The sequence below is a fragment of the Syzygium oleosum genome, unplaced genomic scaffold, assembly GCF_021117445.2.
Source record: "Syzygium oleosum isolate NSW1041296 unplaced genomic scaffold, Sole_v2.1 Sole_v2.07, whole genome shotgun sequence".
Lineage (NCBI taxonomy): Eukaryota > Viridiplantae > Streptophyta > Magnoliopsida > Myrtales > Myrtaceae > Syzygium > Syzygium oleosum.
The window spans coordinates 6,716,839-6,740,133 of NW_026607491.1; the positions used below are offsets into that span (position 1 = coordinate 6,716,839).

General features: G+C 42.0%; 2 protein-coding genes across 5 annotated transcripts; one reads left to right on the forward strand and one right to left on the reverse strand.

The window, feature by feature from the left end:
* LOC115674954 (uncharacterized) lies at positions 1 to 10,582 on the forward strand. 2 transcript variants are annotated; one of them, XR_008816954.1, is made up of 12 exons: positions 1 to 2,609; positions 2,729 to 2,968; positions 3,383 to 3,512; positions 4,147 to 4,299; positions 4,395 to 4,633; positions 4,745 to 4,814; positions 6,103 to 6,309; positions 6,564 to 6,799; positions 7,717 to 7,795; positions 7,870 to 8,007; positions 9,526 to 10,321; positions 10,417 to 10,582. XR_008816954.1 is itself a non-coding variant. In XM_030597486.2 (11 exons), exons 1-11 carry the CDS (start codon positions 343 to 345, stop codon positions 9,727 to 9,729), a joined length of 3,963 nt encoding a protein of 1,320 aa, XP_030453346.1. In that variant the 5' UTR covers positions 1 to 342; the 3' UTR covers positions 9,730 to 10,582. The 2 variants fall into 2 exon arrangements, 1 of the variants encoding a protein (XP_030453346.1); XM_030597486.2 differs by having other exon boundaries at positions 9,526 to 10,582.
* Positions 10,583 to 12,299: 1,717 nt separating this feature from the next.
* Positions 12,300 to 19,953, reverse strand: LOC115677350 (uncharacterized). 3 transcript variants are annotated; one of them, XR_004005267.2, is made up of 14 exons: positions 19,663 to 19,948; positions 19,011 to 19,108; positions 18,577 to 18,659; positions 18,313 to 18,439; positions 18,005 to 18,068; positions 14,657 to 14,754; positions 14,455 to 14,539; positions 14,127 to 14,250; positions 13,367 to 13,468; positions 13,140 to 13,204; positions 12,850 to 12,931; positions 12,692 to 12,771; positions 12,436 to 12,608; positions 12,300 to 12,337 (listed from the first exon to the last, which is right to left on the reverse strand). XR_004005267.2 is itself a non-coding variant. In XM_030600506.2 (13 exons), exons 1-13 carry the CDS (start codon positions 19,854 to 19,856, stop codon positions 12,551 to 12,553), a joined length of 1,260 nt encoding a protein of 419 aa, XP_030456366.1. In that variant the 5' UTR covers positions 19,857 to 19,948; the 3' UTR covers positions 12,367 to 12,550. The 3 variants fall into 3 exon arrangements, 2 of the variants coding, with proteins under 2 accessions (XP_030456366.1, XP_056169420.1); XM_030600506.2 differs by lacking the exon at positions 12,300 to 12,337 and having other exon boundaries at positions 12,367 to 12,608; XM_056313445.1 differs by lacking the exons at positions 12,300 to 12,337; positions 13,367 to 13,468 and having other exon boundaries at positions 12,367 to 12,608; positions 19,663 to 19,953.
* Positions 19,954 to 23,295: the final 3,342 nt, after the last annotated feature.

The following is a 23,295-nucleotide window of genomic DNA, read 5'->3' on the forward strand; positions in this document are numbered from 1 at the left end:
CATTCATCAACCGAACCGAAAACGAAGAAAAAGAAACGCCATCATCTCCGCCTCGCTCGCTCGCTCGCTCGTTCGCTCGCTCATCATCATCCCTTTCTCTCTCGCCGATCCGCCTCCCTCTCGCCCCTTCCCCCTCGCCATTGGATCGCCTCCTCCGCCGCCCCCCGCCGCCGCCCCACGCCGCGACCACCCTCGCCGATGGCCCCGACCGCGACGCCGCGTCGCCGGCGTGGCTGACTCGCCGGCGGAGCCCCGACGCCCTCCGGAGGATCCCTAGGGCTAGCGGTTCGGTTCCCTGCGACTTTCCTCTTTTTTTCGGGCCTGTAGATATCGAAAACGAACATGAACTCGTCGAAGCTGGAGGACGGCGGCGGTTCTGGATATCCGAGCTCGGCCGACATCGGCTCCAATTTCTACTTCAGCGCGCCTTCGGCTTCAGGATCGGGGTTGGTCTTCGCCAAGGCGAGAATCTCCAAGAGGAGAAGTATTAATCGCCTGAACTTGAACCAGGAGAGCAGAGCTGATCCCGGAGCGAATCCGTTCCTGTTCAATCCGCGTGATTCCGTGCCTGGCTCGTTTCCGAATGCGGCCAATGATCCTCCGGCGAGTGAGTATGTGTTTAGCGCGAATAGGAGTGATTCGGGCGGGGGCTTGGGGACAGGAGTTGTCGTGGAAATGGAGAACTTGAGAATGGGGAGTGGGAATGCGTCTGTGACTGCTCGAGATGGTGTTTCTGATGCGAATTCAAGCTCGAGGTTTGAATCAAAGAGTGGCAACAATAAGAGCTCTAGCTTTGATGAATCAGTAGCTTCTGCATTGCCAGAAGAAATGAGGAAGCTGAATGTCCAAGTTTCAGATGACAAGCCTTCCGGGCGACCCGGGAGTTTTGAGTCTAATTTAAGTACGAACGAACAGGTTAAGGTTGGTGTAGGGGTCGATGCAGGCACGTATGGTTTTGATGGGAAAAATGTGGAAGCCGAGCTCCTGGATCAGTTGAAGAAGAAACTGAATATCAGAGAAGCTAATCGACCGGACAGCAATGGGGTTGTTGACAAAGCTGATAAGTTAAATGAATCTACTCGTGGAAGTAGGAAGGAATATGATGGTGTGTGTGCTGGAAATTCAGCAGCTGCTCTCCCTGATCAGATGATGAATCTCAACTTAAGGGATCCTGCAGCCATGGATAACAGTACTGGAGAGAATGATTACGAATTAAATACCAAGAAAACCGATTTTGTATTTGGAGGGAGCACAAGTGCCAGTGGTCGTACCCGTGGGATGACAGAAACTGTACTAGTGAATGAGATCGATGAGAAACTGAATATTGGTAGCAAAATGAACGATTCTACTGCTGAGCCAGTTTCTAGAGAATTCAGCTTTCATTCTGGAATGGAAGCCAAGCATGCATTTGGCAGTCAAGTTCCTTTGAACCGACCTAGCAATGATATAGGAGTAAGTGGCACTGCTACATCATCGTATGAATTCCCATCCAGTAGCATGCCTATAAAAGGAGGGAAGAATGTTTCTAATAGAGATGAGAGAAACATTAATGTTTCTTCTGAGAGCAAACAGGATGATACTGGCCCATCATTTATGGAATTTAAGACGCCTATTGAAAAAGTGGACCTGGCTTCTGGCTTCACTGAAAAAATTGAGTTTACTGCAAAGAGAGAGGCATTTGATAGCTCAAAAATGAAGAAGAAAAAGGGAAAAATGAGGCAGTCCGCCCATGTCCAGCCCCGGCTTATGCAATCTTTTATGTCAATGGAAAGCATATCTCTAGAAAAGCCGGAGGCCTCTGAGCCTTTTTCACCGATGGATGTATCTCCATATCAAGAAACATTAGCAGAAAATCCATGGTCAAGAGATACTTCAGTTACGTCAAATGAGTCTTACAGTCTGGACAATGCTGATGCCTCGGATGCTCCTCACTCCACTTTTTTTAACAACGCTATAGACGAAAGCCTCCTTTTTGCAACACAGCATATGGATATAAATGATTATGAGCTAAGCAGAGAAGCAACAGAGGATGCTCCTAAGCATGGGTTGGACAAAAGTGTCAACATTGAAGGCCCAGTTGAGGAGTCTGCATCTGGGGCTGAAACTGAAAGCTTTAAATCTGCTGCTGATGATATAGAATTGGTCAGGGATGATGATGCTGTTACTTCATCTGATAGAACTGGAGCCTGTCGCAGTTCGAAGATCGAGAGAAGTGATGATGAAAGGAGGAAAGAACATGGTTTAGCTTCACATGTACAAGAAATGGGGGACTCTAACTTTACTTTTACTACCTCCTCAGCTTCTCATGGACAATTTTCAGTGCCCAAACATAAACATAAAAAGAAATCTTTGGTGAAACCTGTTCACGGTTCCCATAATTTGAGTTCAACTCTCGAAATTCCTTATGCTTCATCCCCCTTTCAGCCTTTTCCATCTTCAGCCATCTCTTCACCTCTTTCCCCTCAGCCAGAGAAAGTTAATCTGATTTCTTCTCAATACAAAGTTGGAAAAGATTATGAGATGGATAAAGGGCTGGATGGCAAGCTTGTATCAACATCTACTTCTGCCCCAACCATCACGCAGGAAGCATGTGAGAAATGGCGTTTGAGGTCAATACACTTATTCATCACCTAATGTTCATACTTCATATACTGCGAGCTAGATTTTAGTTTGTTTGTGTAATTCCATCTCTTTTACTAAGTTTTCTATTTAATTTGATGAATGTTAGGGGAAATCAAGCTTATGCAAGTGGGGATGCGGGTAAGGCTGAGGATTATTACACACATGGAATAAATTGCGTTTCAAGAGATGAGATGTCAAGAAGCTGCTTAAGGGCTCTCATGTTGTGCCACAGCAACCGTGCAGCTACCCGTATGGCTTTTGGCAGGATGAGAGATGCAACAGGAGATTGCTTGAGGGCCATTGAAATCGACCCTAACTTCTTCAGGGTGCAAGTTAGAGCTGCAAAGTAAGACTTGTTTTTTATCATCATACAGTGAAAAAAATTGTAATTTTGGAGGATATAGCCGGCATTCTTATTCTTGGTTGTAGCTGGTTGGGTCCTAAAGTTAACAAAAGTCTTTAAGCTCTTCTGCTAGAACACCATACTTGGCGCAACATGTGTACGTTTAAGGATTTTCATCCCGCATTTTATCTTCAATTACAGTTTGTGTACTTATCACAAGATTCTAGGTTTTGGACACATTCTTAACTGCTGAGGTGAGCTTCATAGTGCTATCTACCTTTATGCTATGTTATCTTTTCTAGTCCTAAGGAGTTTTAAACCATTCCCTCGATTTAAATGATGAACAGCTATGGCTAACCTTTTCTTAGTATTTACTTGAATGTCATGTTCCCTAATTCATGCATTTTCTCTTTGAAGTTGCTACCTTGCCCTTGGGGAAGTTGATGATGCATTGAGATATTACAAGAAATGCCTGCAAGTAGGAAACGAGGTGTGTGCAGATCGAAAAATTGCTGTAGAAGCTTCTGAAGGCTTGCAAAAGGCACAGGTATGACATTGTAATTTTTTGTCCGATTCAGATTTAAGAAGCCTAATTTCTTATCCAAGTCACCGCAAATCTTATTAAAAGAATAAGGATGGGTGCTTCATTTTGTACTGATGCAGTAATTGTTTTTGCAAGACTTTCCAATTATATATGCATGGAAATGTATATGTACTCTGAATTTGATCTCCAATATATTATTAATGTTGTCTGGCAGGTGACTCTGTTACTGACTCCTAATGTGATAGTCTAGAGAGTAGTCCTTATTAGGATCACTTTTGAAGATTATTGTATCAGTGGCATGACGACTTTGTTACTGACTCATAATAGTCTAGAGTAGTCATTATTTGGAGCAATTTTAACAGCATTTTGGATTATGATAGCCGAGAAAGACTCTCTTGAGCATGGCCCGCTCCTGGCCCCGATCACGGTTGATTTGGGCCCATTTGAGGCCCTGCCTGTAATAGACTTTGGGCTTTGGGCTCTGTGCTTTCATGTTTCCTATACTCATATTTCTGTTGTCAGTTGTCTATGATTGGCGGTGCTCAGTATTCTCCTTTATCTTCGGTCAACATTCAAAACCTGCAGTTTGATGCCGAATATTCCTCTTTTGTTTGATTAGTCTGTTTTTTGGTGGCAGAAAGTTTCTGAATGCATGAACCATGCAGCCGTGCTCTTACTAACAAGAACATCCAGGGATGTTGAAGCTGCTGTTGAAGTTATTGCAGAGGCTTTGCTTATAAGCTCATATTCAGAAAAACTACTTGAAATGAAGGCCGAAGCACTTTTTATGGTCTGAACCAGCTACTTTGATTTTCTAAATTAATGTAGTGCAAAAAATGGCAATTACATTTTATTTCCTGTGGGTGTGTTTTCTGCATGTGGCAGTTGCGGAGATATGAGGAAGTGATTCAATTGTGTGAGCAGACCCTTGATTCAGCTGAAAAGAATTCTTTAGATATAAATGACCAGCTTGCTGATCTGGATGGTCTTGAGTATTCAAATAGGTTATATTTCAGAATTTGGCGATGCCGCCTCATGTTCAAGTCATACTTCCAATTAGGAAGGCTTGATGAGGGCCTTGCCTCACTGGAGAGGCAAGAAGAATTGGTATCAGCTATGAATAGGTATAGATTGGGTGATGCAGATTCCTCCCTTACCTTAATTTCTCTTCCTTTTGGCTTGAAATTGTAAATGGACAGCAGTTTTGAGCTTAGAAGTTTGATCTTTTAATGCAGGAATCAAAACTCCAGTTTGGCGTCGGTAATTCCCCAGGTTGGGACTGCACGTGAACTTCTACGTCTCAAGGTACCCCAATCTCGTACCTGGTCCATTTATGTGCTACTAAATGTACATCTTGACATAATATCTAACATCGGTTGGACTAAAGGTATCGAGTTATGAAGCACAAACTCAACTTGTTACCCTGTTAGGGAGGGAGGGAGGGAGGGAGGGAGATTTCATTGGGTTGTCCTAAAATGATTTGCAAACAGATCCTATCCTTCATGATTATCCTGGTTGCCCTATTTCCAGAGATAGAATTGAAGTCTTAGATTTGTTCAACAAAAAGGTGGCTTAACGAGAGATTGCATTGGGTTGTCCTAAAGAGGGAGGGGAGAGGGAGGAGGGAGAGAGATTGCATTGGGTGTCCTAAAACGATTTGCTAAACAGATCCTATCTTTCATGATTATCCTAGTTCCCCTATTTCCAGAGATAGAATCAAAGTCTTAGATATGTTCAACAAAAAGGCAGCTTAAGTAATGAACGAAAATAGAACTAGATGCATACTTAAAAGAAAATGCTTTGACTTTCGTATGATGTAAGACTTGAGAAATATCTTGGTTCAACTAAAAAGCAGCTTAACTAATGAAAGAAAATAGAATTAGATGCATTCTGAAGAGAGAATGCTTTGACTTACAAATCATGTAACACTTGAGAAATTTCTTGGAATGAAACCATGCCAAGGCACTGCGTGCGCGCAATTATATGGTTGTCTTTACATATTTGGCATGCTTCGAGATTTTTTAGTTTCAAGAACGCCGAAGATGATTTTGTTCAGCAAAATGTTTGCCAAAGCATTATCTTAATAAAGATCCCTTTTTTTTTCAAAAATTTGACAGAACTCACGTGGTAAAATTTTGATTAGACTTTTACTGCTACGACAAAACTGTTATTTATTTTAGTTAACGAAAATAATAATAAACTCAAAATCTTCTGACACCTATATGTTAATGAAAGCCACTAGAACATGTTTTCTTTTTCTTTCTAGGGAAAAAGTTTTGACAATAAAGTTCAACACTACTGTCAGCAACCACTTAGAAGCACTTAATGGAAGATCTTTTAGGAGTATCTGGTAGGGATTGTTAATATACGACTGGTAGTTTACAACCTTTCAAATTCTCTTTTGCATCATCTAAAAAGTGGAGGTCCATATTTCTAAAGTGTAAATTGAGGGACATTGTTTGACTCATGGATGGTTGTCTATAATTAGTTAATTTTCTTGAATCAACTGAAACTTTGCATTGCTTTATGGTCGGAAGACATTGCTTGTGTAGTCTTTGGATAATGGATTGTTATGTGGTTTTTGTGTTCATAGGCAGCAGGTAACGAGGCATTTCAAGCTGGAAAGCATGCAGAAGCAGTTGAACATTACACTGCTGCCATGTCATGCAATGTGGAGTCACGTCCTTTTGCAGCTATTTGTTTTTGCAATCGTGCTGCCACATACAAAGCTTTGGGCCAAATTACCGATGCTATTGCTGATTGCAGCCTTGCCATAGCCCTCGATGGAAACTATCTGAAGGTTTACTACGCGATCTCTCTCTCTCTCTCTCTCTCTCTCTCACTCTCCATATGTTTGTGTGAGAGTGCACCCATATATGCGTGCAATTCATGTTCCATGCTACTGTCCAATCTGCCAGTGAAGACTAGCTAATTATAAACCGTTCTTGATGCACAAATCATTTTGCTTCCATGAAAATTCCGATAATGAGGTACTTCAAATTTGATTGTTTCTGTTTTCTTTTTCTTTTTTACATTTTCTACCTTTGAATACAGGCAATATCTAGGCGAGCCACTTTATTTGAAATGATAAGAGATTATGGACAAGCAGCGGCAGACCTCCAGAGACTTGTTTCTATTCTCACAAAGCAAGTAGAGGAGAAGACGAATCAAGCTGGAGTTTATGATAGATCTCTCAGTTCTGTGAATGAACTAAAACAAACGAGCCTACGGCTTAGTGAAGTGGAAGAAGCAGCGAAAAAGGATATTCCCTTGGATATATACCTAATTCTGTAAGTTTTTGTTTTCTCATCGGGCTATACATGTTTGTACTGTTTGATGATTGATCTTGCCTATGCCTCGTGCTACTGCAAGCTACGTGCTCTATTTTATTTGGCTCGTCTAGCAAAACCTGGAATTTTGGTACTTGAGCTGTTAAGATGGAGAATTGCCTCCTTTCTCTTACAGCTTTTATTTTATGTTCTGGGATGGTACATTTCCTTCTTGGAATAGAAAGTTTGTGCGTGAACTTTCCGTGTTGTCTCCATAAGGAATCATTTCTTCCTCGTCCACTTTCTTTAGTTGGTCTTCCTCTTATCTTTGCCTAAGCAAATTGCCAATGTCTTTATCTCCTTTTCTTATTTGAGGGAATATCATGCAATGTAATCCAGGTTCCTCGAGTGAAGTTATTTAATGCATTGCTTATCCTACTTTTATTGGTCTTTTGGAAAGTATATTAGTTGTCAGAATATATAATCATTAAACCATTTCTTCATCTAATAGTTGGTCTTGCCAAATTTTGCATGGTATCAAAACAGGAAATCCTGAGTTCAAATATTTTTAGGCTCTTTATTTTCCTCCCAATTTGTATATTTCCATCCTTTAGTATTAGGCCAAATCTCATCCTACACTTGAGGGGAAGTGTCGGAATATTTAAATAGTAAACCACACCTTCATTTTACAGCTTAGACTTTTAGAGCAGTGGAATTAAAAGCCTCATGTTTGATTTACTATCTTACTTCCTAAGAATCTTGATAGTAGTATGTGTAATCCTCGTGCTCAAAACCAACTGTTGTAGGTACTAATTTTCAAGAGACTCATCCCATCCTTAATGAATCCTATTAATTTTGTGACTCAAGTTTAGAATTCACATTGAAGAATTTATTGCCATTATCTTTTTGAGTGACTCACTTGAAAATCTTCACGGCAGAGGAGTAGAACCATTAGCGTCACTACCAGATATAAGGAAGGCGTATCGTAAAGCAGCACTTAAACATCACCCTGACAAGGTCTGTAATTTCTTACTTCGATGATTGCTGTGATGTTATCAACTATATATTACCGTTTTTTGCAATTGATGTAGGCTAGTCAATTTTTGGCAAAAGTTGACAATGGAGATGATAAACTTTGGAAGGGAATAGCAGAAGAAGTCCGGAAGGATGCTGACAGACTTTTTAAAATGATTGGAGAAGCACATGCTATACTTTCGGAACCAACCAAGGTATTAAACATCTGTCTTTGTGCTCTGTTTTCATGATCATAGGAAATACTATTTGTTCTTATTTATCTACATCGGTCTTCTTGCTCTGTTTTCATGACCATGGGAAATGCTATTTGTTGTTATCCGTCTATGTTAAAAGCATAGTTGTATATGTACATTAAATCTATAACCTTGCTGGTAGTACTTTTTAATTCCATTTTTGGTTAGTCAGACACAAGCCAGCAGCCTTCTGCCCAAAGCTTTACATAGTGGAGTTTCTTTTTGCTCTGTTATTAATTTAATTTCTGTGACTCAAAGAGTATACAGTACACAATGTGCATTTTCTATTAATACACATGCTAAAGTCTAGAATGTTAGTAATAGAAGAATCGCATTTGGACACAATTTTATGTACATTATAAGTGTTTGCATAACAACTTTGAGAGAGAGACAGGAAACTAGTACCTAGTACTGGATGCTCAAGTTGGTTAACATAGATATTCTGCATAGATTCAGTTGTCAAGAATATAGGTAACATTGTTCACGTTGAGAACACAGGAATAGCACTGAATTTGTCATCACCCTTTCCTTGTCTTGGAACTGATCACATTGTTGTGTCTGTATAGAATTCGCTAGTACAAGCATATCTCTTGTTCCATCACAGAGAACTCTATGGTTAATAATTAAAAAGCTCAGTGTAGCTGTGAGCACTGGTCATTTGCTCCTTATTACTAAATAATTTACTGGTGCTTGTAAATCAAGTTTGTTCGTCAGTGTTTACATCGTTTTCTCCATATGACAGACAGATACGGTTCGTGACATTTGTCAAGCACTTTTCGATGCTCTGATTTGCGCAACTTATCAGATATTTTGCTTTCTTATAACTTGTAATAGGGTTTAGCAGATGCTAGAGCACAGGAATCCTCCAAAGAGGCAACCAATGTCTCAGGCCGCTTAGTTTTAGTACCTTTCTGAGGATCTTCAATCATTAGTCTTCTTTTTGTTAATGTATTTGTTCAGGATAGTTTGAGTCGTAGTAACATTAGATTTTCCACTGAGGAACACTACCAAAATGTGTTTCAAAGAAGGGTTATCTGGATGTAGGTCTGCATTTTCTGTGATCTGCCCAAGTTAAATGGATTTACTATCCCCCTACCTTACTTCACACACTTTATAGTTCATATGGAGAATCCTTCCAGTTGAATGTTACGCCCACATGGGTTGCAATATATGAACGATTAGAACTGACTCTCCTGGGTAAACAGAAGAACACCGTACACAAGTTGCTCCAAACATCTTCAATGAGATGGCTGGTAGGTCCTAATTGTCTGCAGTTTTATCTGTTTTTACTGTGTGTGCTGCTATTTTATATAATATTTGCTGGGAAGCACTCTATTCTAGCACCCTTTTCTTTGCAGTTACAGTGCCAACAGAATCATTTCTCTTCTTGCCTTGTCATGGACGGTGTTCTGTATTTCAACATGGAACTTGTTGATTGTCAGACCCAATAGTACTAACTTTTAGTTTCTGAGTTCGCAGCGTTTACAGTATGATCTTGAAGAAGAGAGGAGGAACATGGAGAAGAAACGCCATGGAGCCAACACAACTAGGACACATAGAGACGACCAAAATCATCCATTCGAAAGAAGCAGCAGCAGGCAGCAAAGGAAGGAAGCTTGGGGAACTTATGGTAGTTCCCAGGCTCGAGCCTCAGAGTCTAATCGCTGGACAAGATACACTTGATCGTCGAGCGCAGTACGAGCGTAGTAGTTCTGGGGTACTCCGAATACAGAGAAGCACGGCCCACACAGTTCTTCACCACCTAAGGATCCTACTACAGCATAGGATGTGCAGAGGTCTAGAGGCGATACAATTTCCTTTACCCTTCTGTAATTGGAGCTCAGTGGAATGCGTGTATATGGTTCTGGGCGGTAGAATACGGGCAGAACAGACCCACCCATTTGAAAATTGCAGTCTAAAAGGAGGAGCTATGGAGATTGCTCTTAGCAGAGGGGGACGCAGTTTAACCGGAAAAAAAGGCAACCAATAAAAGTAGATCCCATTTAGTACGAGATGGAGCTTGGTTTGTACAACGTGATGATAAAGGAGAGGACGTAAGGGAAGAAACATGGGGACTGGAATGAATGTCCGAATACTAACTCCTGACCTTTAACAGTAAATATCTTGACAATCTGTACAGAAGAGGGGGAGTGTTATTTATAGAGGCAAGACATTGACTCGACTCGACAGTTCTTCTTCAGCTCTGGCAAAAAGGTAATGATACTGACGGAAATGGTTCTGCTGATATTCTTTTCCTCTTTACGTATCACAGAAAGTAAGTTTTTCTCATCCCGCAGCGTGGTTCGTTTTGCTTTTGCCTATGCTTTCCAGATACTAGTGCAAGTTTGTCTTTTTTTTTTTTTTTTCAAGAAAAGAAAAGGGTTTGTTTGTTATGCACACAGATGAAAGATGGTTTTGGTGTACAGTCGGTTTTCGAGGCCATCCTTTTTTTTGGGGGGTTGGAAAGTGATTTGATATTTAACAATTTGTATTCATTGATCGATTATTCAAGAGGGAGCTCTATCTTATTGAAACTGATCTCTGCATAAGGTTTGTGGTGGAGGGGAAATCCCTTATTCATTAGTGGGGAACAAGGAGATTGTCGATTTCCAATAGTTAGCGCCTGATTGCCTGTGGGTTAGCTACGTAGCATGCCAATATAAGATTATGTTCATCTGCTTGTTGTGTTTGACCAGCGTACTCAGGTTCTAGGCTTCACATCCGGGCCTCGGTCCTTCGAGGCCAGGCCTGGGACCCCGACGTCTGAATATTGCATATGGGGTTGTTCTCGTAACTTTTTCTCAATCGTGTGCTCCATAGTTTTACCGTGGCATTACAAGATGACTTGGATACTATTTACAAAGTACAGCTAAACATTTAGTTTCCTTGAAAATAATTTGGGATAAGTACATTGAAAATCCTAAAACTTTCAAAAAGTACAATCAAGTCCTAAAACTTGTCAAATTGATATAATCAAGTCTTTCCGTTGATCGCACTATTTGCAAATTTTAAGATTCGATTGCACTTTCATGACAAGATTTAAGACATGATTGCACTTTTTTGAAAGTTTTAGGACTCGATTATATTTTCGTGAAAAGTTTTAAAACTTTCAGTGCACTTATTCCAAATAATTTTCAGCAAATTTTATTTTTTATGAAACAAATTGAGCAATACTAGCACCGTATTCGCTCTTAACTCAAAGGAAGACTCTGGAGAAAGAAATCATTCATTGATTCAAGTGCTATCTTCTCAGCTCTATGTTGAATTGTAAAGTCAACATCGCTTTCCGATTAAGCTGCTAAGCAAAAAAACACGTTTGATAACGACACTAAATCTATGTCCCCAAAACAGAAATTTGTTTGATAACGGCACAAAATTTCTCCCTCTCTGGTGATCGGCGAGTGGACGATGGGCGGATGGCGGGCAGCGAACGGCGGGGGGAGGCGGACAGCGACATGCCCAGTGCGGAGGACGGCGGCTAGAGGTGGCTAGCGTCGGGCAACAGCGGGAGGCGAGCGACGGCCGGCGGCGGGAGGCGAGCGACGGCCGGCGGCGGGAGGGGGGCGGCAGCGGGAGGAGGGCGGACGGTGGCAGCAAATGGCGAGCAACGGATAGTGGGGGTAGGCGGCGGAGGACAGCGACTCGACCAATGTGGAGGACAACGGCTGGAGGCTGCCGGCGTCGCTGGAGGCGGGCGACGACCGGCGGTAGGAGAGGAGCGATGGTGGGAGGAGCGCGGCAGCGGGAGGAGGGCAGCCAGCGCAGGGACACGGTGGCCGACGAGCGGCAACCCACAGTGAGCGACGGCGAGAGGAGGGCGGCCGACAGCTGGAGACAGTGGTCGGCGAGCGACGGCCCACAATGGGTGGCAACGGGCAGTCAACAGCGGGAGACGGTGACCAGCAAACGGCGGCTGGCGACGGGGCGAGAGACGGCGAACGGCGGGAGACAGCAGCTGGCAAGTGGGCGGCTATAAGCAATGGATGGGCAACCGGTTAATAGTGAGGGCGAGCGATGAGAAGAATTTCTCATTTTTGTTTCACAAATAAAAAAGTATAAAATTTTTACTTCTCATTTCTATTCCAAACTTATTCCTCAAATCAAAATTTGTTTCAAAAATTGAAAAATGAAATTGCTTTACCAAACGAATTTATGTTCCAAACTTGTTTCTGGAACAGAAAAATAGAAACAGAATGGTTATCATTCACAGTCTTAATATCTCAAATCCAGTAAGAATAGTATCTCCAATCCAGTAAGAACAAAGGGGGAAAATGATATCTGATGCTCGAACCTGCGGAATCGCATCAATAGCTTGAGTCGTGATTAATAACAAACATGACATTCGGGAAAAAAAAATCTCAATAAGATTGTCGTAGACAAGTTAGTTACCCGAGTCTTGCCAAGAAAACGGGACAGAAGTGGCAACTATAAGGACAATTTTTGCAGCGCTCAAGAGAGCCAACTTGGTATGATTGGCCGAATCTCTCCATCACCAAGAATGTACTCATACATAAATTCCCAATCCAACTTCTTTTGGCACGGTCTCCACCATCCAGGGAGGCCTGTTGATCAAGGACAGGATAAGCAAAAGTTAGCAAAGAGAGACAGACGGCACTGCAAAGTAGCTCGTGGAAACAGATGTTACTTGTTCATCACAAAGTTGGTAGTTCCTTGAGATGCGCGTTTCAGAAGTATCTCCCTGGCCTCCACAGCAATTCCTTCAGGCTGCATGTACCCATATGCATAAGGTTTATAAACAGGAACCCTTGAGATGATTTCTAGTCATCGCGACAATGTTCACACCTCTTCTGGGAACCACACGCCGGGTTGTGAGCTTCCCTCCAGAACAGCGAGAACAAATGCTGCAATAGAATATCCAACTGACCTGAAAAGGAACCAAAGAGAAAAGAAAATCTGTATGAGTTAAAGTTTTCCGCATTCTTCCGGGGGAGATGACATCTTAACAGAACAAAAATCCTATGAAGATCTCTCAGTCAAAAGTGAATATATAAACAAGAGCAGTCAGAAAATGTATGTGGAAGTCTATACAATTGAAAGGGCTGATAACATTAACTCATGTACAGATTTCTTACACTGAGAGTCTCCTGTGACTGAATATAGCAACTGTATGACGCCCATCAGAACACTCCAAATCGACCTACCGAAAGACCGATGGAAACGAATTGAAAATAAAAACTTAGCTATATGCAATATTCAATTGGGATATAGGTGGTTCACATATCACAGGATCCTCTCCATCAAAAAGACGGAATGCAGAGAGATTATATCACATAAGCAGAAATTACTCAGTAAATCTCACCCTCATTGAAACACGCTCTCCTGCTATCCCATCAATTGCACGAACTACGGGATCAAATAGTTGAACCAATTCCTGTACTTTGCTTCTGTCTCTAAGGTATTCCTGTATAGTTTGTTCAAGTATTATGTATCAGTACCAGACTATTCTTCTAGTACTACTGGTATGAGGAGAAGTAATAAGTATTGGTCACTAACAAAAAAAGAATCAAATCATCAACTTCCGAGACTCACCTATAAATGAGCTACAAAACGTGTCTATGACCCATGCCACCCCTACCACTAGCATTTCTTGTCTCATATCCATCACCTTTTATACTCAATCATTGGAATGATTTACACAGATAAGGATCGTACGCAATTCCACCTAAGTAGGATTATCTTACACCGCTAGTCCTAAGTCCACATAAAGAATGAGGGGAGGGGTGTGTCAGTTAATCAACAGCTGGCACTCTTTCTTTCTCTTGTCGAATCCTTAATGAAATGAATCCTGTACAAAATTGCGTGAAAGCAAGGTCTTGAGAATCTAATAGAGGGTCAAGCATAATGGCATAATAGGATGCATATAGTTGACCCATTTAGTGGGACAATGGATGAGGCTTGTTGTCGTCATCGTCGTTGTTATTGTTATAATGATAATATTCGAAGGAAAATCGGAAATTAAAATAGGAAATTAATTGCTATTCCTGTAGGAGGTCATAGTCAATTGTCCAGGCTATCTACGCGGCCATGAAACATTGAAATGGTCTAGGGTTGAAGCTTACAGGAGGTAGAAGATTTGTCATTGCTGACATCCCCCAGTTCCAGAAAAATGGGGCAGTTCCGAACCGAGCACTGACAGTAGGCACTCTGAGGATTTCATGAGCACTTCTCACCTCTGGCAAGTTCCTATAGAAGAGTTTAATCTTGGTGAGATTGCTTCTATAGCATGTAAAACTTATGGCAGCAGTACCAAGTATCCAGTGTTGAATGTAGCCATGCAAGTTGAGTGCAGGGGAGAAATCACACCCGATATCTAAATTGGACCAAGAAATTGACATCTTCCCATTAGAAGGGTTGATCTGCCAATACAAGAGTTTTTCCGGAACTTACAGCAGGAAAACATCCCTCTTTCCAATGCCCTTTCCAAAATCGATGTTTAGACCTCCACTATATGGCTTTAGTTTGATCTCTTCTCCTGGTCAAAGGTAGGAAAAGCCCATTGTCATATTTTTTTTTTTGGTAAGGGCCCATTGTCATATTTGAGCATCACATACATATAGATTCTACATTTCAGATAAAAAAAGTCACTAACCTTTAAGATAGGCAACTACCTCTTCTCCTAGAAGTAAAAAACTAGTTGCTAAAATTGTTGGACCAGCACCACCAGTACCTGCAGTGTAGTAATAGAATCTGACAACAAATCATCGTGTAAGTTTATTACTAGGTTTAATAAAGAGCAAAGAGTCTTCTGTTACCACTTCAAAGAGCAATTTTGTCAATTTAAATGGACATGTGCTGTGACCAAAAAGGAAATATGATTTGTAGAAGAATGCTCTGATGATCTGATTAGCCAGTATCAAATATAGCAACAATAGATAGCAAAAAAGAGACATGACTAACCATCCACAAGGAATACGAGAATGACAGAAAACAGAGAGAGAATGGGACGCCCTAGGTAAGGAGCAAAAGCACATTGATTATTTTAGTGATAGTAAATATACTACGATTCAAGGAGCACCGACATGGTAAAATGGAACTTAGGTATGTGTAAGGTTCTACAGTTTTCAAACTAGAAGATGATATTCAGGACTGAAACAGACAACTAGATCATTGTAAGTGCATATGTTCAGAGGAACCGTTTATGTGTCCAAACAAACTAAAGAACGGTCTTACATGAGACAAAGGAAAACCAGGCTCATGCATATAAAAGGAAGAAATTAAGAGAAGGAGAAATAAAGGGGGAAACAGAAAATATGAGGAAAAGAGAACAAATGGAGAACTCGAGCAATGGCGAATTAGAATGCCAATTCATGTGAGTTAATAAAGTGCCTTCTGTAGGCACTGTAAACTCATTGATAATACTCATGAACAACTAAAGCAGCTACAGTAATGTATGCAACTAAGGTGCTCATTGGCCTAAACTGAGGCACCAGATGGCTCGCAAAGGCATAATACTACGGCATGCTAAAATCTAACATGCAATGCACCTGAAAAATGAAAGATAGAAGATAGTACTATTATGAAATAATATTTCTTTCCTCAGCAGTTTAACAAAATCTCGTGATCAATATCGTACTTTGAAGAGTGTTACAACTATGACAATTAGGCGGCTAACATTACATTGGAATGTCCAGCGAAGGGAAAATAACTTAATATTGTAAGAGAACCTGAAATCTATGGAATTTAATTGACAAAGGGTTGGCAAAATAGAATTTTTAAAACCCAAAATGCACTGCTCAAATGGGAGGAAAAATTAAAGGGGAAAAGTGCCAAAAAAGTCCTAAACCTTTTGCATTAGTGCCAATTTAGTCCTAAACCTTTTTTTGGTGCCAATTCAGTCCTAAACCTTTTGCATTGGTGCCAATTTAGTCCTAAACCTTTTTTTGGTGCCAATTAAGTCCTAAACCTTTTAAATTGATGCCAATTCAGTCCTAAACCTTTTATTTTTGTGCCAATTTAGTCCTTCCGGCTAATTTAGACCGGAATTTGCCTACGTGGACGCCTGCCGGCCGGCGGCCGGTCACCGGCGCCGACGTGGACAACTTTAATATTTTTTAAATATTTTTTTGAATTTTTATTTTTTTTCCTTTTTTTTTTCCACTTTTTTTTTTGGTTGTCTTCCTCCTTCCTCTGGCCGGTCGCCGGTCCGGCGACCGGCCAGAGGCCAGAGGCCGGCGAGCTCGACCTCGCCGGCCACTGGCGAGGGCGAGCCTCGCCTTGGTCGGGCGAGGCTCGAGCCCTCGCCGGAGGCCGCGGCGAGGGCGAGCCTCGCCATGGTCGGGCGAGGTCGAGCGTCGACCTCGCCAGATCCGGCGAGGTCGAGCCTCGCCCGACCAAGGCAAGGCTCGAGCCCTCGCCGGAGGCCGCGGCGAGGGCTAGCCTCGCCATGGTCGGGCGAGGCTCGACCTCGCCGGATCTGGCGAGGTCGAGCCTCGCCCGACCAAGGCGAGGCTCGAGCCCTCGCCGGAGGCCGCGGCAAGGGCGAGCCTTGCCATGGTCGGGCGAGGCCCGACCTCGCCGGATCTGGCGAGGTCGAGCCTCGACCTCGCCAGATCCGGCGAGGTCGAGCCTCGCCCGACCAAGGCAAGGCTCGAGCCCTCGCCGGAGGCCGCGGCGAGGGCGAGCCTCGCCTTGGTCGGGCGAGGGCTCGAGCCTCGCCCGACCAAGGCGAGGCTCGCCCTCGCCGCGGCCTCCGGCGAGGGCTCGAGCCTCGCCCGACCAAGGCGAGGCTCGCCCTCGCCAGTGGCCGGCGAGGTCGAGCTCGCCGGCCTCTGGCCTCTGGCCGGTCGCCGGACCGGCGACCGGCCAGAGGAAGGAGGAAGACAACCAAAAAAAAAAGTGGAAAAAAAAGTGGAAAAAAACGGAAAAAAAATAAAAATTCAAAAAAATATTTAAAAAATATTAAAGTTGTCCACGTCGGCGCCACGTCGGCGCCGGTGACCGGCCGCCGGCCGGCAGGCGTCCACGTAGGCAAATTCCGGTCTAAATTGGCCGGAAGGACTAAATTGGCACAAAAATAAAAGGTTTAGGACTGAATTGGCACCAATTTAAAAGGTTTAGGACTTAATTGGCACCAAAAAAAGGTTTAGGACTAAATTGGCACCAATGCAAAAGGTTTAGGACTGAATTGGCACCAAAAAAAGGTTTAGGACTAAATTGGCACTAATGCAAAAGGTTTAGGACTTTTTTGGCACTTTTCCCAAAATTAAAGGATGAAGAAGAGATATACCATGGGCCTGGGGAAGTGAATAGAAAGTGACAGAGGCTAGTGCAAATACAGAAGAAGCAAGAAAGCCCATGGCTGATGAGTGAAGTCCGAGTAGAGAACAGAGAGAGTGAAACAGGAGAGAAAAAGGAAGAAATTTAGAAAGATGACGAGGCACGAAAATAGTATATGCAGGATAGCTAGCTAAGAAATTGCCAGCAAGTCTATATAAGATGGCATTGCCACATCAGAAGGGTATGCCTTGAACTGTAGTGATCTTTCCGCTTTAGTAAGAATATGGACCGGATCAGAATTTGAGGAAATCTAAAATGTTTATAGGCTGACAAGAGAAAGCAACTCGAAAGAGCTTATGTGTACTTATCCAAATCCACAGTGAGAATTTTTTAAGTTTATTCTAATTCACGTTGATGCTGGACAGGTGTCAAATAAAGCTATCCCCCTTTGGCCAAACAAAGTATATTACCACCATATCCTCTTTGTCCTCCAACCCTTTACAAGTTAACAGCCTTGAAATATCGAGGATATGGAAAGTATTGTTTATCTCTGATGAGGATAAATTTAATCGATTCTCAGTACAACCAGAAAAAAATAAATAAATAAAACCAATACACCTAATTCACAGTCTTTAACTAAATCCTGAGAAATAGCCCATCCTCAAGGGCCTCCAAAATGATTTACCTCGAATTTAGGGTAAACTATTCAGAAGATTCTCACCTCAATTTCTCAGGCTCGCCCTTGCTCTCATCTTTGGCTGCACGGACAAGCTCGGCTGCCATAACTGTCATAAGGTGGAATTAAATCAGCATTTGGCTCCAATAAATGTAAAAGAGCTGATGACAAAACTTATCATTTTCACAACTGTTGTCTCTCCAGTTGAACTCGTTAACCTCAATTTCAAATCATACGATTCAAATTCCTTTCGTATTCCCCTTCAATTGATAGGTTCAAATGCTAACTTAACATAAAGTGCACGCACTGTGAACCAGCTAAAAGAAAGCAATCATAAGAGTTGGTCATAGCACCATTGCTCACTCCTGGGTAAATTCCACCAGTTGTGATGGCCGGAATATTTGCAGCAGCCGCTTTGTCATTGAACGACTTCGCAAGCAATGAATAGTGAGTATCATCGCAAACATCAACATATGCAGTCTGCAAAGAAAGCCCATAGACGCAAAAGAACGTGAAAATTCTTCGTAATCACATCATATCTAATTTGCTCTGGGGAAAATACATCAATCAATGTCAAACAACAAGGAAGCCCAAACATATCGATTACCTTTTCTCACCTTGGTTGCTATAGCTGCCTCAAGCACATTGCAATTCTGAACCTGTTGAAAGGGTCCTGCTGCATGAACCACAAGATCTACATCTGCAATGACGTGATGATGGAGGTGAGATGCAAGAAATAACTGAAATCGTTGCTGAAATAACTGAAGCATGATCCAATAAGGCCTGATTCCCTCTCACAAATTATACATTGTACTTCTTTTTTTTTTTTCCTCATCCACTGGAAAGGGAGGAGGGGCACGATGAAGGTTCTTGCTTCCTAGACATCCTGAAAGTTTTGTCGCCTAGAAAAGCTTTCAAGTTCCTCACATTATCCTTTACACAGCATTACCACAGATTTTAAAGAAAAATCAGTAGATCGACAATAGTTTTATCAGCATATAAACAGCATCCACTGTGCTAGTCCTAAGAATGTAAAAGAGATCTACTTTACCATCCAAAGCTCTTTCCAAGGACACCACATCGTCGATATTGACTTGAGCAAACGCAGAGTTCTTTCCTAATGTAGCCACCATTGAATCGCCTTTTTCCCTTCATCACAATGCAAAACATAATTACACAATTACCACCTAATTGACATCTAAACCGGAAGCAAGAACCGGTACATGATCAAGGAGAGGAATGTAAAATCTATACACAAATCTTCATGATCCTGATACAGAAATGTCTGCGTTACGTGAGGACGTTTATTTGTTACGCTCCAAAATCGAGACAAAGGCGTAGTTCACTCTGGTCAATCAGACTGGCATCCGTCATCAGACCTGTCACTCGATCAAGTGTAGCAACTCTTAACAACGTCATGCTCGCGAGAGCGAACTATTTCTCTCTCCATTGTCGACTACGCCTCGAGTTTTTAACTCATCCCAAATATATCGGAGAGACTAAACGGAGACGAACTCCACGAAGAAGCTGTTCGTCCACGACATAGTCGCGGCCATTTTCACCTACTTCCTACTCGTTCCGACTACGCAACCGAGAGCTCGAAACCGCTCCAAACATCCAAAAATCACTGGTCGCGGTCGATGGCGGCGAATCGATCGCGTGAACTGGAAGAAACCGAGAAACGAGAGCACTGTGTTATTTACCTGTTGCGACCGCCGACGACGATGTGGAGATCGGGGGAGAGATTGGAGAGGGCGAGGGCGGTGGAGCCGCCGACCCGGCCGGTGCCGCCGAGGACGAGGACGCGAGCGCTGCGGGCCTTGTCGGGGAGACGGACGCGACAGGGCTGGGTCTCCAGGGCGCAGCAGCTCTTCAAATGAACCAAGCTTCGCGCCATTAAAACCCGCCCTCAAGCTCTCTCTCTCTCTCTCTCTCTCTCTCTCTCTTCTGATTCTTATCCAGCGAGGGAAAGGAGCTTTATCTTCTGGGGCCGGTGGTGGTGGCGGTGGTGGTGGTGATGGTGGTGGATGTCGTTTTGGTGTTTGATCCTGCCGCTTTGACGGTTGGTTAGCAGCTTCCGTACGTGGACGTTTTGCGCGCCAGGCCGTACCAAGAGATTTCTAGAAACATGACGAGTACATTCTCACTTATTTACAGAATTGCCATATTATATCTCTAGCTATCCGCCACGTCACTCGACATATTCATTTTATAAACCGAATTTTATTATATTTTAATAAACGTGGTTGAATCTTTATTTGCGAGTGCCGTCGTCTCCCTAAAAAGCGAAGTAAAGAATACTTCGGGAAGAAAAGGTGTAAACACTTTTACCTAACAGCCGGAAGCTCGCTCCTCACCGTATCTTGTGAATCGACTTTATTAGATAAATCCTTAATTTTCATTTTAAACGTCACTCATCTAGATTATGCTTTCTTCCCTAATCACGTGTCATGCAACGCGATTACTACTTTACCAATAAGATAATTCTCATCTTAAGATATCCAAACGAAGAAAGTATTTTATGTAGCGGACACATCATGCGGCAGTAACGGCGTAGTGTGACTGACCAACTAGTGTTGCCCCGTGCTATGAATCCCATCCTACGTAGCACTGTGTATGCACGCTTCTCATTTTTTATTTGGTCAGTCGAAAAGAGAGACTATTGATTGGGCTCGCTATGGGCCCATTGACCTATAATGGGAGGCACAATGAATTGAGGCCACGACCAAAAAAATGAATTGAGGCCCATTTGCAAAGTCGATCAGCCCAAATGTCCCGAACCAAACAGCAAGGGAAGAGGAAGTCTTCGCATGTTTGCTGTGCTCATGGTTGGGTAGCCCACGTCGGACGTTTGAATGGGATGATAAACGATAGCGACAAGAGAGTTCATCATTTTCAAGCTTGCAAGCATGAAGGCGTGGCATATGAGATTGCCACTAATCCAATAACGCATCGTGAAAAATGAATGATTTGAAAAATACTTTTCTAAAGATAATCACTTATATTTTTTTATAAAAATGAACGAATGAATGAAAAATATTTTTAACGTCCACGGAAATGTTTAGACATAAATATTTTCAACAATGAAAGTATTTTTCATGAACAAATTATTTCAAGCGATACAAGCAATTACTTTTGGGAATGTATTTTCCAAATCATTCATTTTCCGCCAGATAAACGGAGTCTAATTATTTTTTATTTGACTTACCCAACTGCAATGTGAATAAGAAAAACTTCCGTTTTGAATAATGGTGCCAAATGATGAATATTTACCATTGCATGATGAAACAATGACCTCCATGCGGCTTCCATCTTCGACAAGACTAATCATGACATCCCAAGTTCCGCATCAAATAAAAGAGGTCGTGTTCAGCAATTCATAATCGACCATGCACCCAAAATGATCGCCATATTGTATGATTACTCGTCATACTCATTTCAAGGGCGTTCGGCCTTCGTGGACTGAGTCAGGACGTCACGCTATTTGCCTTTGATAGTCGGAGTATGCCATCGTTGATTTCCGGCGAGTATGATAGTGTTTGGCCACGGGGGGGTATACAACCAGAAACCATAAGAGAAAACTTTTGTATCTTTTATACATGTTCTTTGCGCGGCGAAATATACGGGACAAGAGACGTGTGGTAGACCCCGGGGAGTAAATGGAATAATATTGAAAACTCAAATAAATAACTCTGAGAAAAGGAAGAAAAAGGTCTATAGTCGAAAGGTGATCATGGCAAATGAGGCGATATTATTTACTGCCAATTATTTTAAAAATTTTAAGCCGTTAGATATAAAAGTGATCTAACATTTAAGTACTTTAACACGCAATCTCTCTCTCGCCCCTAGGCTAGACCTGACTTTGCTCTGATACGGTGTAAAATTTTATAAGACCCCTACCGAATATTCTAAAAACGGTTTGATTAAGGTGTGAATTTGTATTTAAATACTTTAACAACGACAATCACCGCATTTGTAATCGTCTCTTGGGAAGAGTTTTATCACATCTCTCGTGCACAAGAAGGTTGTCAAATGTTTTATCTAGGGTTATCCGGTCTGAAGTCTATCGTCAAACTTCGAATAAGTGGACGTTTCCCCTTTGAAATTGCTCATAAATCCATTCTAGGTTGATCCTAGGATTAAACAAATATCTTTAGGACTTTTTTTTAAATCCCTTGGCCAGCTATTTGGGACATTCTCATAGCATGCTCCTCCTCTTTTTTTTTTTTTTTTCAAAGAACAAAAAAATTGTGAGGCTATTCAACGATGGAGAATGCAATTCAAGCCGGTTCATCGCTCATTCAAAAGAGATAATCGCGTTGCCCATCGTCTACTCCAAAATTCAGCAATTTCAAAATGAAAAATTAAAGTCTCGTATTTCAGCCACCATTTTTCCTTTCGATTATAACTCCATCATGTTCAAATAAACATGTTCATTTGCTTGCTCGAAATGCCAATTGAAATCTCATCCTCTCAATATCATCTAAAAGCACATGCTTGTTATCGAAAATAACTACGCAGGAAATGAACGACCGCCTTACTCGACAAAGATTATGTAGGCGGCCCATCCTAAATAAAATTGTTAATTAAAAAAAAAAAAGAGAAGAGGTTGTAGCGTCCTGGTTAGTGTTACTCAAGCACATGGAACGAATCAGAAAGGGCATATCCCAAAGTTCCCCTTCCCCTCGGCTTCACAAACTCCTTTCTAGCCGAAAAAAACAGGAAAGAAAAATCATTTTAATTTTTTTTTTTAATTCTTTATTTTTTGGCTGCTGAGCCAAATGTGCAAATCTGCGAACAACACGACACGCAGCGGGGCGCCCGCCAAAGCGTGACGCGATGGATGACGTGTGCTCGTCACGTGACCAGCGCGGCCCGCGGAGAAACGAGTTTGACATTTCACCGCGGCCGAGGAGGTCCGGTCCAATTCCAAGGACAGCGACAGCTGGAGAGAAGGTGAAAAAAAAAAGGAAAAAGAAAGGTATTTTGAAATTAACTAATGACAGCGTAATCCATCAATACTTGTTATATATCTAACTCAACTAATTCTGCAGTTTCATATTTAAAACTCTCATGTTTAGATTTACTTTTCGATTTTCTGTTTAATCTAAAATTTTCCATTCTCGCCCCGCGACTTCTTTTTTTCAAGACCCTGATGTAGATTCACGTATAATTTATTTCATAATTTGACGGGAGATATCCTCAATCGATGAAAATTAGTCAGGTGTTTGAAAAGTCTCGGGAATCTCATTGATATTGAAAAACGATTCATGGTTTTTCGAATCACCGATGACTTTTTTGAAATTTAAATTATACTTTACATGTCAACGGGGAAA